General features: G+C 45.8%; 1 protein-coding gene across 1 annotated transcript in view; it reads left to right on the forward strand.

Annotated features, from left to right (window-relative positions):
* The window catches only part of PPP6R1 (protein phosphatase 6 regulatory subunit 1), a 3,522,349-nt gene that overhangs the window by 3,160,213 nt on the left and 344,030 nt on the right, over positions 1-18,106 (forward strand). The window contains exon 21 of the mRNA XM_044059463.1: positions 237-450. Coding sequence (XP_043915398.1) covers positions 237-450 — 214 coding nt within the window. The remainder of the gene's footprint in view (positions 1-236; positions 451-18,106) is intronic.

Raw genomic sequence — 18,106 nt, forward strand, 5'->3', positions numbered from 1 at the left:
TTGGTCAGCACAGGTCTGCATCTGACACAGATTATGAAGGCATTGTAGATTCACCTTAGTCTCTAAAATGATGTTTAAGAGGCGTTTCTCGGACCTATCTTTGTTTACACTTGATGGCATAGTGCTGCCTTTCATGGTAGTCAGGTGTGTAGGTTTTAGATTGAGATTGATAGAAAAGATCTGCTGTTGTCACAGAAACTGATTCACAAACTCTAAAGTCTTGTTCTTTATTTCAGATACAACAGAAAACCTGAAAACATCGTCCAGTCTAGACAGCCAACAGCAAGATGCAGTATCGCCTGCTAGCCCCACGTTTAAAGTAAATGTAGATGCCCTCACTGAAGAGAATAGGGAAAAATTTGAGAGGGGGCCAGTAGCTCTGAATGGTGACATGAAAAAGGCTGCTGATTCATTCATGGAGAGCAAAACAGTACCTGGAGATATTACAATGTAAGATTTTTTTGCATTGTTTTTTATCTGTAGTTTCTTGTCTTGTTTACCTTTCATACAGATTAATGTGGAGGTCACTGCTGCTGTTGTTTAGTGAGCCAGTGAGTTAAACGTATGTACAAATGCAGTGTTCTGCTGGATAAGTTTTCTTTTTAGTGTCAGCTTTTAATTGGGCTATTTGTGCATAATGGTGAACAGCTGTGACCAGTTCCCAGTAAAACTCAAGCTAAGAAGCTCATGAATGTTGGATAAAATGGAAGATTTAAAAGGTCAGGGTTGTGTCACTGTTTTTGAAGTTAGTCTTTGTCAGCAGACTAAAGCTAAAGAAATAACCTTGTCATTGGGTAGCACTCACCTGGAGCTGTTTTTTTCCAATATGTGTCGCACCTTGTCTGTTAGAGATAGTTTCACCAGTCATCAGAGACACAGTGATAATAATCTTAAATGTGGAGTGGTCCTGTTTTTCCTTCCTGGTGCCTTATTGAAAATAGGTTTACCTGGAGTTCCTTTGTTTATCTTATGTTGTAACATTGATTAACCTATCTGGTGGGTCTATGATTAGGTTCATGTCCTGTATCAACCAGTTTGACATTTTTTGCCTGAAGTTCCTTCACTTATGATCTTTCATTCTTACACCGTAATGCATCATGACAACACTGTTTGCCCCTGAAACCACAATTTCTTTCTGATAGTTGCACAGTTCAGATCTCAAACCTAAATTAGGTCATGGAAAATGTTCTCTGTGTTTTGTCTGTTACCTAAATTGCAAAACTGCCTGCACCAGCAATAGTATTCCTTTTGCTGGCCAGATTCCAGGCTGTAGCCCCTTGAATTACAGTGGGGTAGGTTAGGAGTTATAAATGAGATTGAAAGCTGATCTTAACTGGCCTCATCGCAGTCCAAGCATGAGTCATTGGCCCTGGTAGAGGAGGGCCCACCAGGTCTTCCCACACTAGGGCTCTCATAGTTCAGGCCTTGAAGTCTAGTGGGACCTGTCCATGCTGTTGTAGGTCAGTTGCCGTAGAAAACAAAACATGACCTGATGCTAGAACTGGGTGCAGTCCTTTCACATCTTCTTGTCACCATTGACAGACATACCTCTAAGTGTTAGCTCCCTTCCTTCTGATTCCCGATTTGTATCTCTTAGCTCAGCTGAATGCATGACTGACATGCAGTGTTATATCCCTGGCAGGACAGGAGAATGTTCTCCTTCTTGGCTTCCTGTGAGGAGTCTGAAGATATAGATCCATTATCTCTAAGACATATAAAGATGCTTTGTCTGCATTAGTCAGCAACTCCCCTTCAAAAATGGTCCATTCTTTAGAAATGCCCTGAAGTCATGAAGTGTCTTGTTGACTGGCCTGTTGCCACTTCAGTCCTTCTCCATAGAAACATTTTGGAGAGCACTGGGGAAAAAGGAAGAGAGGATCCTTCAGTCATGTCTCTCTAAGCCAGCTCTTAAGGATGTCATCTATACAGCTTAGTAATACCTGGACACTGCTCTTCTGGCTCCCAGAAAAGCAGATGCTTTCTGTAAACCCCCAGCTAACATTATTGAGCTAGTGATCAGACATATCCCTATGCTGACTTCTTTGTAGTCTTGGTTCCAGCACAGGACCCAGAAACCATGGCAGTTTACCTCCTTGTCACCAGACAGTGAGTCTAAAGCCTTGGTCATTGACAGCATTGTTGTGTTCTTATATTGGATGTTAAGAGTCTTCAGCTGCTGTTCTCCCTTGTCCACATTCCAGTCATTCCTAATGGACCAGCCCCCCTGGAAGAGCTTTCCCCTTTGTCACGTTCTAGACTCTGTCAAGAAAGATTAATATTTTCTCAGAAGTGGCCTTCCATGTGGTCTGCTGTAGTTATTACTAGTGCTAAGGCTAGGACAGCTAGCTGCCATAGGTATGTAACTGCACAGGATGGCCTGATCGGGATGTTCTGCCATAAGGAAGAGCTCAGTCATCCCATTCTGGACGCCCTTCTCAAGGGGAAGCTTCTCTTTGACTCATCTTCTGATGACCTATGGGATGATTTCTTGAAGAGCAAGCATTCCAGTTCTACAGTGGAGGACCTTTGTGAGATATCTTTATCCTTTCTACTGCTTCCTTTTCTAGGGTTAATGACCCCAAGAAAAAGAAGCCTCCTTACCAACTGAAGAAGACACTTAAGTATCACACAGTCTTGACAACTACAATGCCAGGTAAGTCATCCAGAAGGATAACTCCTTAGACCCAGTAGTTAAAATTATATCTTTCATCTTTGTTTTGCTTATGGAGATGTTTCTTCGGTTTACTGTATCTTAGAATGCCATCACCAACAATTACTTGACTGTAGACCCAACCACAGATGGCTTCTTTTAAAGCTCTTAGTTCCTGTTAGGAAAGGGCTGTATGTAGAGATCAGGCTGTCTCTGCGGAGTTCTTAAGCATGTCTTATTCCTCACCGGAGACCACAGATACTGTCCATCCTTCAAAATGAAAGCAGGTGTTCTGCTTTCATCTAATTTTGGTTCTGTAAGGGATGAAAGGCTCCCTTCCCATCCTTGACCTCCTTAACTTCAATAAATACATGGTACATTGTGTATCTAGTGACTCACCAAAGTGTCATGCCCCTGCATCATTAGGGCATCTGAGCAGTTTATTTGGAGTTGAAGTTTACCTTCTGGCACATCATTGACTATAGTCTGCACAGGCATGGCCTTCTTTGCTCTTTAAGGGTGGCTTTCTGTCCTTTATTTTTTTTTCCATACAGGAGAAACAAAGGACAGAAATGTACCCCTAGACTTGTGGCATCCTATGGGGGTTGTGCTCTCTTTCTGCTTCTTGTATGTTTGCAAGATTTAGAAATGTTTGTGAACTGATTGAATAAGTCTACTTGGACAGTCAGTTTGTCAAGCTTTGTACTCCCTGTCATCAAATGACAAGGTATGGAAACCAACAAAAATTTTTCGGCTAAATGACAAGGTGTAAAAACCAGCAAAAATGTATCTATTAAGAGAAGTTTTGAGTACTCACTGTAGGCAGTGACTGCAGCTAATGGAAGCATGAAGTAAGTTTGATCTTGTATGGGCAACCGGATGTATGGTGCATGCAGGGCAAATGGAATACCTACCAGTAGTCCTTGACTTCACAGAATGTCTCCATTCTTCTGTACTGTCTCTGATCTTGTGATGCCCCTGATGTTGCTTCATATTTCGCAGTCGTTCAGTAATGCCAGACATTTCGTACTTATTATTATTGAGAAAAATGCATGTTCATGCAAAAGCTTTTGTTCTATTAACCTTTTAAACAGGAGTAATTAAAAATTGTCCCTGATTTGTGGTGTTTCTTTGCCCTCCCCCATTATTTTGTAGTTGTCTCTGATTTTTAAACAAATAAGTTGAGATCTATTAATGTCCCTGAATTTGTCTGGGTTTTTTTTTTTTTGTTTGTTTATCGTAAAAGTTGTATTTTCTGGTCAGTTGTAAAGGGTTGCTGTCCCTAGATAATAATAGCCTTTTGAGTTTCTGACTTCATGACCTTCAGAAAATGAATACTGTGCATAACTGTTATTGTGTCAACTCTCCAAGTATGTAAAATCAATATTTAAAATCTATACTTATAAATATTGAGGGGGGGGGGCAACAGTGATCAAGTCCCTAATTCTTTGTTGAGCTGTTTTATTAAAAAATAAATAAATAAATAAAAAGAGAGTGAGATCAAAGATGTACACAGACATATTAGTTACAGTTTGCAGGGGGCTATCTGTGGAGGAATTTGATCAACTATTTGTGCATTATTCTGGCTTTATAGGTTTAAAGTTATTTATGCAAAGCAATTTGAAATACTTTGATGGGTGGTTATTGGTTTGTGTGGAACAAAGTTGAATTTTGTTACATGGCCAACTTTTTATCACAATCAAACATCTATAGTGGCTGTAATTGCTGGATAAGGGTGTGACCTGTTTACAAATGAATGTACCTGACTGTCGTGTCATTTGCTTAGTTTAGACAGTCACTGGTCTAGCTTTACAAGAGTAGTGTCCATTTGTGTGAATTAAGATGGATTTGTGACTGCGATTTATTTAGTTTTACTACAATCTGATGTATGAAGTGCACATGCTAAAATGGATGTAATTGATGGGTACAGAGGCCATCTGTGGATACAGATGATTTGCCCGTGAAGTTGTTTGATCACCGTTAAACAGTAGTCACTGATTTTGATGTAGCAGGAATAGTGTCCAACAATGTATTTGCTAAAATAAGCCTAAACTCAGGATTGCTGTGGCTTATGCTTGTGTATATGGTGGAGAGGGAGGGTGCAATGTATTTAAGAGTAGCAAGTTGACTATGATTTCCTTCCCTTTCCATCACAAGCATCAGCATTGCACACAGTAAGTGTCTATCTGTGATAGCCTGACAGGAGCAGGATGTTTGTGTAAGTAACAGATCATTGGTGCAGTGTAGCAATAAGTAAGTAGCTCTGATTGAGTTCTTGGCTGTGGCATCTTCTGTGTGGCGTCTACATGCCCTTCCTATGTCTGTCAGGATATATCCAATCGTGGGTTCCTTCAACACACCAAAAATGTTATATAGGTGAATTGTAGTTCCTTCATTTTGCCTGTAGATAAAATTGCAGCGTGTATGTGTGTGTATGTGTCTTGTGATAGACCTGGCTTGTCAGGGCCAATGTCAGTATTTTTGTGCTGGTGTGAAAAATCAGTATAGCTTGTGGCAAACCTGACTTTCAGGGACTGTGTGTGTGTAAGAAAAAAATATAAACATGTTTCACCAGTTTTCAACTGCAGGCATGCACAATATTGCCGAGCACATGCACATATAACTCCTTTTGATAGCATTTTTAAAAAAGTGAGCAAGTTATTGTCATTCAGAAGTACGCATAAAATACAATGCAGAACTTCCAGTTGCACACAGTTTCTGGGGCCCCATGTCCTCGACACCCCTGACTGTGTAAGTGGATTTAGACAAAGGCTTAGTAGTAGCTTGTCCCCTAAACTTCATCTAGTCTAAAACAATCCCTGCTCAGATGTGTGCACAGGACACTGTAAATTGTCGTTTTTTTTTTTTTTTTGGGGGGGGGGGGGCTATGGTTGGTGTCATTACTTCTTTAATTGTTCTTACTTTCATCCCTCTGAGGTCTGTACAGAATGTCACTACAACTTGTATGGGGGCTGTGGACAGTGTATCATTATTTCTTTAACTTACCTCACAAACCACAGAAGGGTCCACAGGATGTCTAGGGGCAGTGTACTATTTACAACAAGCTGGAATACATTATTGTGATCCCCTTTCCTCACAGTCAGATATCAGACACATACACAGGTATTTGTTTTGGAGATGGGCTTAAAGAGGCTTGCTTTATATCTGTCAGCAGTAGCTTGAATTATGCTACTGTGTTTTGTTTGCTCTTTCACTTTCATACTAGTCTGACATCAGCAGGGTGTTATGTACATGATCTGAAGTAGTTAACTTCATTTGTTCATCAACCTGTGGGTATCGGATCCGAGCCGGCAGCTTTATTCAGCTAAGATCCGAGCTACAAGCTCCTCCCCCTTACCCATAACCCCCTGCCATCCTTCTCTGTCCCCAGATCTCGTTTGCCGCAGCTTATTCAAGCACCTAGAACGAGTTCCAGGCATAGGGTTTCGTGAGTTTTCAAAAAAAATATCACCTTTTTGATCTAGTTTCTTAGTTTAATCGTTAGACGAGTGAGTTGTTGTTTCCCTTTTTTAGTTAACTTGCTAGTCTTGTTAGTAAAATTTCTATTTTTTTTAGTTAGTCTAATCTTCCCGCTCCCTGTGTGTGTGAAGGTGTGTGTGGGTTGGGCCTACTTTATTACTATGGCTGAGGCCCCTAAAACCTTTTTTTCTAAATGCATCAAGTGTGGCCATAAGCTATCCCCGGCGGATGGCCACACTCGGTGTGTTATCTGCCTTGGGGTTGACCATCTTTGTTCGGGCTGCACAATTTGTGCAGCCTTCAACCCCAGGGCTTTGAGGGATAGGAGGTAGAAGCCAATTCTGGTGGGACTTCTGCCCCCGGACTCGGCTTCGTCCTCTTCTCCTTCGGCGGCACCGGCTAGTACCGCAGCGGTCCCACCTTCCATCCCTACTCCCCTGGCCGGGACTCACCTTCCCACCGTGGCTCAGGAGGAGAGGGAATCTAGGAGGGAGAAAAGAAAGGAGTAGCACCACAAGCGGCGGGCTGAAGCTTCCTCGTCTGCTCCGCCAGCTAAGCAGTTAATTTCTCCTAGGACGTCCGGGCCTTCTCCTTCTCGGCTCCATTCACCCCGCTTTTCCCCGGAGCCAGAGGAGGGGAGGACGCGGTCGCCTTCGAGGTCTTCGAGGCGTCACTCCAGGCCTGCCTCGGTGGCCTCGTCTAGATCGAACCGGAGTTTGTCAGATGCAGATATGGACTGGATGATGCGTAGGTTTCTCCAGGCCCAACTGCAGATGGGAGTGCTCCTGCCCCCCCTCCCTCCGGGGGGGAGCTCGACCCCTTTTTTTGCCCCGATTGCTCCATCTCCGACCCACTTCCGGGGTTTGCAGCCGCCGGATCCAGGCAGCATCGGAGCCGGGGGAGGCTCGGCGCCGATAGTATACCCTACTTTGGCTCCGACCACACCGTCGAGTTTGTCGGGTCCATTTTCAGATCCGAGCTCTCGGAGCCGTGAGCTGAGCTTCGGATCCGGAGGTGTCAGTGTGTCTTCGGCTCCATCTCAGTCGAAGCATACTGGCCCTTCGGATCCGATTGCATCGGTGCCGGCTCTGGTCCGCACCTCGGATCTGAAGGGACTGCTCTCGGATCTTAGAGAGAGCAGTTCCCCTTCGGCGTTCGATGTTGTGGAGAGGGTCTTGTCGAGGGACTCGAGACCCCAGGCTCCTGCTGCGGTTCCACCCATCACTCCCTCTCAGACGAGCCTGCCTTCCATCACCCGGCCCCAGGGACAGCCTGTGCCTACGTCCCAGATGGTTCTCTTAGAGGAACAGGATGTGGTTGGTGAGGCATCCTCGGACAGTCCCCCCAAGGCGGTTCCTCACAAACGTAAGTGCAAGAGGAGGCACTTGGACTCACCCGAGTCCCTGACAGAGGACACAGACTTAGAGGAAGGGGAAGGTTCCCCAAGGTCACCCCCTGAGGACGTCTCCTTTGGAGACATTATGGAAATGCTTCGTATTAGAGGGGGGTGGTCAGCCCAAAAACCTTTCTCAGATGAGTCTGTGTTTCTGGAGGCATTTGACGCAGGCCCATCTACCTCTTGGGTGTCCCCTCCAGCCGATCCACTGGTAGATCTGATCAGTACCAGGGCATGGAAGGAACCGGACACTGTGGAACCCATACCAAAGAGACCAGACAAAATTCTCAGTCCACCCACAGATAGGACGGTTTGGAGCAAGGGTGCTCCAGTCGATGCCATGTTGGTGGCGGCTGCCACCAAGAAGGAACTAGCCCAGGAGAGTTCCTTGGTCCACCCTCCCGACAAGGAGTCTCGGACGATGGACCGCATAGGGAAGTGGATGTTTGCTTCAGCCACCTTCTCAGTAAGGTCGCTGAACTACATGGCACATGTGATGTGACTCCAGCAGGATCTCATCAAAGAATACGCAGGGTCACCTCCAGAGTCCATGTCGGCCGAGGATAAGAAAACATTCTCAGCCCGAATGGCCACTCTTAAGTCCATTTCGAACACTTCTATGCGGCTTCTTTCCCATGCCATGGAAGGAGCCGCTAGAGCTAGCGGAGCGGGCATTGTTTTATGGCAGCATGCTTGGCTCTGTCTCTGCGACTTTGCGGAACCCTCCAAGGCGTCCTTCGCAAATTCCCCTTTTGATGGGTCTTCGCTGTTTGGCAAGACCGTCCGCGACACGTTGGTTCAGAGCGAGAAAGACGGGAAGACATCTGCCGTCGGGATCCGCTTCTCGGCTCCCCAGAGGTCCTTCTCCAGAAACCAAAGGGGACAAAACAAGATGTGGTTCCGGAAATCTCAACAGCCCCGTTTTGCTCCGGACCCCTCTTCCTTCAGAGACAGAGGAGGATAGGGTGGACGCTGGCCCAGAGGCAGAGGGGGACCGAAGAATTTCGGGTCAAGAGAACCCTTTTCGGATCGGCAGGTGCAGCAGCCCTGAGGGGTAATCCAACTGCTCCACTCTGGAGGCAGTCAGGGGGAGTTTCTCGAGGCACCTAGCAGTTTGGGAGTCCATTACAACGGATCGCTGGGTGCTTCGAATCATATCCAGAGGTTACATTATCCCCTTTGTGAATCTCCCTCTCAGACCCCGCAGCCTCCCCGATGTCCCACCCAATCAAAGGGAGGCAGCAGCCACAGAAATAAAGCAGCTGCTAGAAAAAAGAGCAATCCAGCTCATCCCCCAAGATCAGTCCGGATCAGACTTCTACTCCAGGTTCTTTCTGGTGCCAAAAAAGACGGGGGACTTAAGCAGGAGCTGCCTTAGGTCAACTGGCGCCCTAGGCAAAAGGGCTCCATGGCGCCCCCAACCACACTACCTGGTGCCCCCATCCTGGTTTAACTACACCAAATAAAAAAAATAAGCGCCACTACCAGACCAGCGCCCTAGGCAGCCGCCTAGTTGGCCTATGCCTAAGGCCGGCTATGGACTTAAGACCAATCCTCGACCTGTCCACTCTGAACCTGTCGGTTGCCAAAGAAAAGTTCTGGATGGTCACCATTCAATCCATTCTCCCACTCCTGCAGGAGAACGACTGGATGTGCTCTGTAGACCTCAAGGATGCGTACTACCACATTTTGATGGACAGACGATCCAGAAGGTTTCTCCGCTTCCGGCTGGGAGCCAGCCACTGTCAGTTCAGGGTCCTTCCCTTTGGTCTCACCACAGCCCCCAGGGTGTTCACCAAAGTGATGGCAGTTGTAGCTGCCCACCTGAGGCTTCAGGGAATACAGGTCTTTCCGTACCTAGACGACTGGCTCCTGACCGCCCCCACCAGGCATCTACTCTGTTCAGCCAGGAATTACTTCCTTCACTTGGCCTCTCATCTGGGAATTTCAATCAATCTCAAGAAGTCCTCCCTTCAACCAACTCAAACCTTAGATTTCATAGGGCCCAGGCTAGATACATACCTGTTGAGGGCCTTCCTAACTCCGGACAGGCTTCAAACCTTGACATTCCACGTGATGGCCCTCTTACAATCCCTGGCTCCCCCAGCAGAATTGGTCCTGAGGGCACTAGGTTCCATGGCTGCAGCCATCAGTCTTTCACCTCTAGTTCATCTAAACATGAAGGTCCTGCAATGGACCTTGCAGGTCCAATGGTCCATCCTGCAACATCCGCTAAGTATGTCTATCTCTCTCAGCAAGGTCTGCAGAAGGTCCCTACTCTGGTGGATCCAATCCTCGGATCTCCGGAAGGGCGCCCCTTCTCTATCGCCCCACCCCAAGCCACGGGGACCATGGACGCTTCTCGCCTCGGGTGGGGGGGCACCGCATGGGCAGAACCGTCCAAGGCATGTGGACACACTCGGAAACCTTGTTGCACATCAATGTCCTAGAGATGACGGCGGTGCTTTTAGCGTTGCAAGCACTCCAGGCCCTTCTTCCCTTAGGGACAATTGCGATTCAATCAGACAACATGTCAGTAGTCTGGTATATCAACAAACAGGGGGGAACCAGATCCTATCCGCTTTGTCGAGAGGCCATGAGAGTTTGGGAATGGGCAATCGCCACCAACCGCTTTCTCATAGCAACGCACATTCCAGGTCGGTCCAACATTTTGGCAGACAGGTTGAGTCGAACCATCCTCACACCTTACGAGTGGTCTCTGAACCCGAGAGTAGCGAAGCAGATCTTCCTCAAGTGGGGTCAACCTTGCTGTGATCTATTCACGTAGCCTTCGAACGCAAAATGCAGCGAGTACTTCACTCTACTTCCCCCACCAGGGGAATCCCCCAGAGATGCTCTAGTCCATGTTTGGTGATCCGGTCTACTTTATGCTTATCCACCTCTTCCCCTCATGGTAAAATTCTTGCAGAAAGCTCGTCGGTTGGGGAGCAGAGTGATCCTCATAGCCTCATTCTGGCCTCGTCAAACGTGGTTCCCTTGCCTATAGTCTCATCTGGTCAATCCTCCATGGATTTTGGATCCCACTCCGGATCTGATTTCTCACCCCCTGGAGTTGACAACTCCAAACCTGGACAATCTCAAGCTCACAGCTTGGTTGATCCAGTTCCAATCATAGCTAGGACTCCCTGTATTTCCTCCTCCATTAAAGCTATTTTAGTAGCCGCTTATAAACCTTCTACTAGAAAGATCTATAAGAGCAAATGGAAACGTTTTTCGATCTGGGCGGAACAAAGACATTTGGATCCCTTTACAGCCCCGATACCAGCTGTATTAGAGTTTTTGTCATACTTATTTGATCAAGGTGCCAGCTCCTCCACCATCAAAGTCCAATTAGCAGCAATTTCACACTTTCATGTGGGAAGTGATCTCAGTTCGTTAGCTTCTTCCAAGATCTGCAAAACTTTCGCAAAAGGTACTTTCCTGTTAAGGATGCAGTCCCTCCGTGAGATTTAACCCTTGTTCTTCAGGCTCTTACGGGCCCCCCCTTTGAACCTGCAGCTTTGGTGGATCTAAAATATTTATCTTGGAAAACGGCCTTTCTCATTGCCATCACTTCGGCTAGAAGGGTTTCAGAGCTTCAAGCCCTTTGCGCCAAACCTCCATATCTGGTCTTTAATAAATATAGAGTTTCCCTCAGGACCAATCCCTCCTTACCTAAAGTTGCCTCTGTGTCGAACAGTAATCAATCTATCAATTGACCATTTTTTTTCCCAAATTATCAAAACAAAGGTGAATACAAATTACATTCTTTGGACGTGCACAGACAATTAAGGTTCTATTTACACAGGACTTCTGATCATAGGAAATCTGAGCAACTCCTTGTATCCTTTGCTAAACCTGTGTCAAAAGCTACATTATCCAGATGGATTTCACAATGTATACTTCTTGCATATAAGAGTTCTGGCTGACCAGAACCTGTCGGAGTTCATGCCCATTCTACTCGATCGATTTCCACTTCTGCTGCATTTTGGGCCAGGGTGTCCTGGGATGATATTTGTTCAGCAGCCACTTGGGCTTCATCCCATACCTTTATTATTCATTACAAGCTGGATATAATTTCCAGAGGGAGGGCGTCCTTTGGCTCTGCAGTGCTCCGGAATATTCTTCCATGAGGACCTCCCAAGTTTTTTGGTAGCTGGGGACTCTGTCCCACAGGTTGATGAACAAATGAAGTTAACTACTTCACATAAAGAAGTTATGTACTCACCATAACGTTCCATCTGAGTAGGTAACTTTATTTGTCAGCAACCAACCCCCCCCCTCCGTCCCCCTAACCTGTAGTTCGTCCTTTTTAGGATCTTTGTGTTGCCAGTATCAGATGACATCAGGTTAGGATGTTTAGTTGATCCTTTGGTTGTAGTATTCTTTAATGCTAAGCAAACTCGATCTGAGGACAGAGAAGGATGACAGGGGGTTATGGGTAAGGGGGGGGAGCTTGGAGCTCGGATTTTGGCTGAATAAATCTGCCGGCTCGGATCCGATTCAGATCCGATACCCACAGGTTGCTGACAAATGAAGTTACCTACTCAGATGGAATATTATGGTGAATACATAACTTCTTTTTTAACAGCAGCCATGAAAATTTGACTGTGGTCCTTTACAACTTCATCTGAAGCTAACCCAGATGGCTACACAGATGGTGATTTTTTAGGGAGTTAGGAACTTCTCCCAGATATTATTTAGTTATCCTTGCTAATACTTGTCTTCAAAGTTTATTGTGAAATACTAATTCAAACACAACTTATTTCTTCCTTGAAAGAAAAAAATAAGACCATGTTTTTGGTTCAGGTCATTGCCGATTCAGAAGATTGGAAAATAGCTTGTGTTTTTTGTTCAGGCCATCGTTAGATCAAAAGATTGAAAAGTATCTCTAAATTTCAACACAGACCCACTATATCCTTATGGTTTGGGGGGGTAGGTCTCCCAGCCCCTAGCTTAATTTGATTATCACTCCTGACCAATTAAGATATGTTGAAAGCAAGCAGGACAAAGAAAGTGGAAGAAAAAAAATGATTTTTGTTCAGGCCATCATTGGATCAAAACTGTTTGGAGCAAACTCTAAAATGCACCTCAAAACATCTAGAATCTCAGTGGGTTCTGGGGTCTAGTGGCTCTCTGGCTTAATTCATTTATTTCCTCCATAGTTATTGCAGCAGTGTCTGACCCACTTTGGGTTTGTTTAAAGGATACAGGAAAAAGCTAAAGAGTAAGATCGAATGTGAACAAAGGTGTAAAAAATAATCTGTGTGATGTAGTGAATCACGATGAAAAGACCTAGGGGGATGGAATCACTAGTGAATGTGTGTGAGGGGGAGTTTAGTGGGTACCGGGGAAGTAGGCATGGAGATGTTTGCCTAGGTTGCTATTTCACCTTAGCCTGTCCCTGGCTTATGATGTAGCCATATTGACTGATGTCTTTGAGAAGGAGCTCCAACTGGAAGTCTTCCATTGTTTTGAGAATTGATTTCCCTCCCTGAATCACTGTATTTCAAATAAAGAAGCTGTAATTTTGTTATATAAAATTTATCATTCATGGCAATTCATGGTATATACTTGTGCAAAGGTATTGTCTGTGGTGTAGTGTGGGATGAGGTGATAAGTGTTGGTGAAAATGTGAGTTTAAAGGAGGAATTGAAACGTGTAACAGCCTGAATTGCATACCAGACTTAAAGAGTGTGGTGTAGGTGGGAAGAGAATAATTTCATATAATGTAAAGGAAGCGGTGAGAGCACCTGAAATGATTATATGTGATTTGTGGCATTTAGAGTGTTAGCTGAATATTTGTGGCATTTGTATACTGAAGAGCCTGAACGTTTTGCATGATCAGTATATTTACATGAGACTTATTAAACTGCACTTTGATGAGATAAAAAAAAATGGAGGAACTATTGGAAAAGTCATATATGTAGAGCAGCAATTGTTTGTTCTGGAAGACCAGGGCTAGGAAGTATAGGAAGTATATAATTTGAGACTTGTTTGGATTACTGCGAGGATGAGACAAATACAGATTTAATAGATTATGTAAAAACAAATGTGGCACAGTGGACTGTTTTTTTTTTTTCTAAGACCTTGTGGAGGTTAAGCAGGTGAAGCAGTTACCAGTGTCTGAACCTAACGCAGCATGTGATTGAGTTTTTCATGTTATGAGAAAGGCTTATTTACTGCATGTTATGTCAACCAGGTAGATTTTTTTTTTTGTGGCTGGTCTTAGTGTTCTCATTGCTTGGAATCTACCTGCCAATAGCAGTTGCAATTTTTGCAGGCTATTAGAGTATAAAGGAGACAGTCGGAATATAAATTGCTTTGTCTACCATTTTGAAGATGTGTTCATCTAGTAAAATGTTATTTGAGATTGTAAAGAAAGCACTACCTACATAAAGGAACTACCAGTGGCAGTAACTTACGGACATGTTGAGATGGGCAAAGTCAGCATTTCTAAATCTGGGTGGTTTGTGTATTCTATATAGGTGGAAGAGAAGTCAAAAGATTGAGAGAAATCCAATGGAAAGAGATAGTGATTGCATGTTCGGCATCTTGAGTTCAGTAGTTTGAAAGAATGGATACAGTAAACTCTCAGTTAACCGGCACCCATGGGGATTGGTAGATGACAGATAACTGTAGATGTTATGTTGTCCCATCTCGGCTTCATTCTTGCTGGTTGGGACTGGAGCTGATCCTTGGCTCCGACTTGGCCGATTTACTATAGCTCGAGAGCTTATACTGGCTTGAGGCTAACCCCTATCCCAACATGCCTAGCAGTAGCTATCCAGATCTCATTTGCCGCTTGCACTGTTGAGATTGCGAATACTGGCTCAGGCTAAGTATTTAGAGTTTTTTCATATATATTGTCATCTTTTCCAGGGTTTTAGTGTTTAATCACCTTGTTAGTGTGTATATTTATCCCCATTTAGTCTAATGACCTACTACTTGTTGTTGGGTGTTCTTTGCCGTCGTCTTTTTCTAAGGCCTTGCTTTCCCCTTTGAGCTCATTTAAATTAGTGGGTTCTTCTTCTTTCCACCCTTTCAGAGTAACCATTTAAGTTAGAGGCTCACCCCTGTCTTCTTCTTCTTCTTTTTCCTTTCTGTATTAAAAAAAAAAAAAAAGATATCCTTTGTTGTTTTGTTGCTAGCCATTACAGCCTTGTTGGTAGTGTTAGTTGTTGTGTGTTGCTGACTGTTACAGCCTTGCTTTTTTTCACTGCTGTGTTTTTTGTCTAGTTATCCAGCAATGTCCAAACAGTCAAAACCCTCTGGCTTCAAAAAATGCATTGCGTGTTGCCAAAAATTGTCCCTTATGGACGGGCACACGAGTTTAGGGGCTGTTCACCTGCAGGACTCATGTCTGTCTGTCATGCTTTCAGTTCCAGAGTCCTGCAGGAGAGAAAGAACAAGCTAATTTTGCATAGCCTTCTGAAGAACCCTCAAGATCCTTCGTCTCAAAGTCCTCAGCCAGCTAATCTGTCTGAAAAATCCCCTAAGTCATCCTCATCGGTTACGAGTTCGGAACAATCTAAATCCACTGTCAAACCTTCAGCTCTGTCGGTTCCCAGTGTTGGCTCCGACAAAGCTAGGTCTCCGGCAGCTCCATCAGTATCTTTGGAGCCAGTCCGGGCCCATAAAAGAAGCAGGTCTCCTTCTTTGGAGCCGGTGCGCTCTGCTCCACAATCTCTTTTGCTGCAATCTGGGGTGGGGAGTCATTGGTCCTCTTCTCACTCCTCTCGGTTCTCCAGGCTTTCGGATCATGATGTGGACAGAGTGGTCAATAGGCTCCTCATGTCACAGGCACTTGCCAAATTGCTATTGAGCCCAGCCCATAAGGAATTGGCTCCTTCGGCCCATCCAGCTTCTCCATCGGTTCTTCCTCTGACTCTCTTGAGCTCGGAGCCGGAGTGCATGGAGGTCATGGTGGTGGAACCATTGGCTCCAGTTACTTCTTTATTGGTTCCGATCCCCCAGTCCATCGAGGGATCTGGGCACCGAAGCTCTCTCGCCGGCTCCGAGGGGGGAAGTGGCATCAGACCCTTGTTCGACCCTGCTCTCCCTCTCGGAGCTTCGTCGCTCTCTGTTTGCAGGAGATCTCTGGCCTCTTCGGAGCCGGAGGCTGCTTTGACTCAGGACCATGACGTCTTCGAGGTGATGAGTATGCTGTCTCCTGAGACCGCTCCACCCTTGGCTTCATTGGCTGCCTCTCCCTTGGTGCCTGTGCCTGCCTTTGACCCTCCTCCTTCCTCCAAGCGTAGGAAACCTATGCCCCAAGACGCCACATTGGGTGACCCCACTTTTTCCAAAACCTCCCCCGAACATTTGGAGGAGGTCTCTCGGGAGAAAAAATGTAAGAGGAAGCATCTGGAGTCCCCTGAGTCCATCACTTCAGACACAGACTTGGATGAATGGGAAGTGTCCCCATGGTCCCCCTCTGAAGATGTCTCTTTTTCGGACATCTTGGAAATCCTTAGTCAGAGAGGTGGCTGGAAGTCCCTAGCCCCTTCTGAGGATGAGTCTGTCTACCTGGACGGATTTGGTTCCCGACCCTCCTCCTCTTAGGTGCCTCAGCCTTTTGACCCACTTTTGTCTGTAGTGAGTCAGAAGGCGTGGAGTGCTCCAGAGACAATGGAACCAGTTCCGCGGAGACCAAATAAATTTATAACTGCTCCTGAGGACAAATCCTTCCTTTCCAAAGGGGTTCCTGTTGATGCTATGGTGGTGGCAGCAGCCACTAAGAAGGAACTTGTGGAAACTTCTTCATCTGTCCATCCACCAAACAAGGAGTCCCGTACGATGGACAGGTATGGGAAGCATATGTTCTCTTCAGCGATCTTTACTCTCAGGTCGCTGAATTACTTGTCAAACTTCAGAGGGATCTCCTAAAGAGTTAGGAGATACCCTGCAGGATCCTACAGCTGAGGGAGTTACGAACAGGGTGGCTTCCCAGCTTGCGACCTTGACTTTAGTGGTTAACTCCTCCACGAGGCTCATTTCTTATGCGGCAGATGGAGCGAGTAGGGCAGCAGGTACTGGAGTTGCTTTGTGGAGACACTCCTGGAGGCACCTTTGTCAGTTTGCAGAACCTTTCATGTCCTCCTTTACTAATACCCCTTTTGACGACTCATCCTTGTTTGGGCCTCAGGTAAAAGAGACTCTCACCAGGTGTGAACAGGATGGCAAGACTCTCTCTGTCGTAGGAGTCCATTTCTCCACTCCATCTAGACCCAAGCCTAAAGGTCAGAAGAGTGAAAAGATGTGGTTTTGAAAATCCCAGGGAGCTTTGCCTGACACACGTGGAGATTTTTTCCTCCAGTGCAGAGGGGGAAACAACAATAAAAGACATCGGCCTCGCGGCAGACGGGGTCCGCAACAGCAGGGTGACAGAGATACGTTCTCTGCTAGGCAATTCCAGCACTCCTGAAGGGAGGCCCAACTGTCTGCCTCTGTAGGCAGTCGGGGGCAGACTATCATTGTACCCAACATCCTGGCAAACTATCACAAAAGACGCATGGGTACTGTCAGTAATATCCAGGGGTTACAAAATTCCCTTTTCCCAGTTACCCCCTCCCCCCAAGAGAAAAACATTCTATCCCAGATGTTCCACCCAGTCTTTGGGATCAAGCAATCTGAGAAGTACAAAGATTGCTAGAAGTCCCCGAAGACCAAATCGAATCTGGAACTTACTCAAGGTTCTTATTAGTTCCAAAAAAGACAGGGGACTGGAGACCCATTTTGAATCTCAGCAAGCTAAACAAATTGGTAAAAAAGATGAAGTTCCGCATGGTAACAGTACAGGCCATTCTTCCCTTTTTGGGTCAGGACAGTTGCATGTGCTCCATCGATCTCCAGGATGTGTACTACCACATAAAAATGGACAGGCGATCCAGGAGATTCCTACATTTCCAGCTGGGAGCCAGTCATTATCAGTTCAGTGCTCTGCCCTTTGGTCTCACCACAGCCCCCAGGGTATTCACCAAGTGTATGGCAGTGGTCACGGCTCACCTGAGGCATCTAGGATTCCAGGTGTTTCCATATCTCTAGACGACTGGCTCCTCACTGCCACCACCGAGCATCAACTAATCAAAGCACAGGACTACACAATTCAAACTTGTTCCCAGCTGGGCATCACCATAAACTATGAAAAGTCTTTTTTGTTGCCTTGTCAGTCTGTTACCTTCATAGGGGCAGACGTAGATACAAGAGCCATGATAGCAAAGCTGCCTCAAGACAGGGTGTTAACCATTCGTCAGCAAATTCTTTTTTCATAAAGACAAGAGTTCAGGCAAGAGAAGTATTGCAGGTCTTGGGCTCAATGGCTGCAGCAGTTACTCTAGTTTCTATGGCTCATTTCCACATGTGGATTCTGCAGTGGCTTCTTTTCACTCAGTGGTCTTTCCAGGAGTTACCAATGTCACACATGATCTTGATCACGGAATCTTGCAAAAAGGACTTAGTATGGTGGCTTTTATCCCCCAGGTGACTCTGGGCAGACCCTTTCTAGACCCCCCATCCAGTAGCCACAGTGACCACGGACACTTCCCAGATTGGGGGGGGATTATCTGAGACAGACTGTC

The sequence above is a fragment of the Protopterus annectens genome, chromosome 17.part0 (genome assembly GCF_019279795.1).
Source record: "Protopterus annectens isolate FY-2018-M chromosome 17.part0, PAN1.0, whole genome shotgun sequence".
Lineage (NCBI taxonomy): Eukaryota > Metazoa > Chordata > Ceratodontiformes > Protopteridae > Protopterus > Protopterus annectens.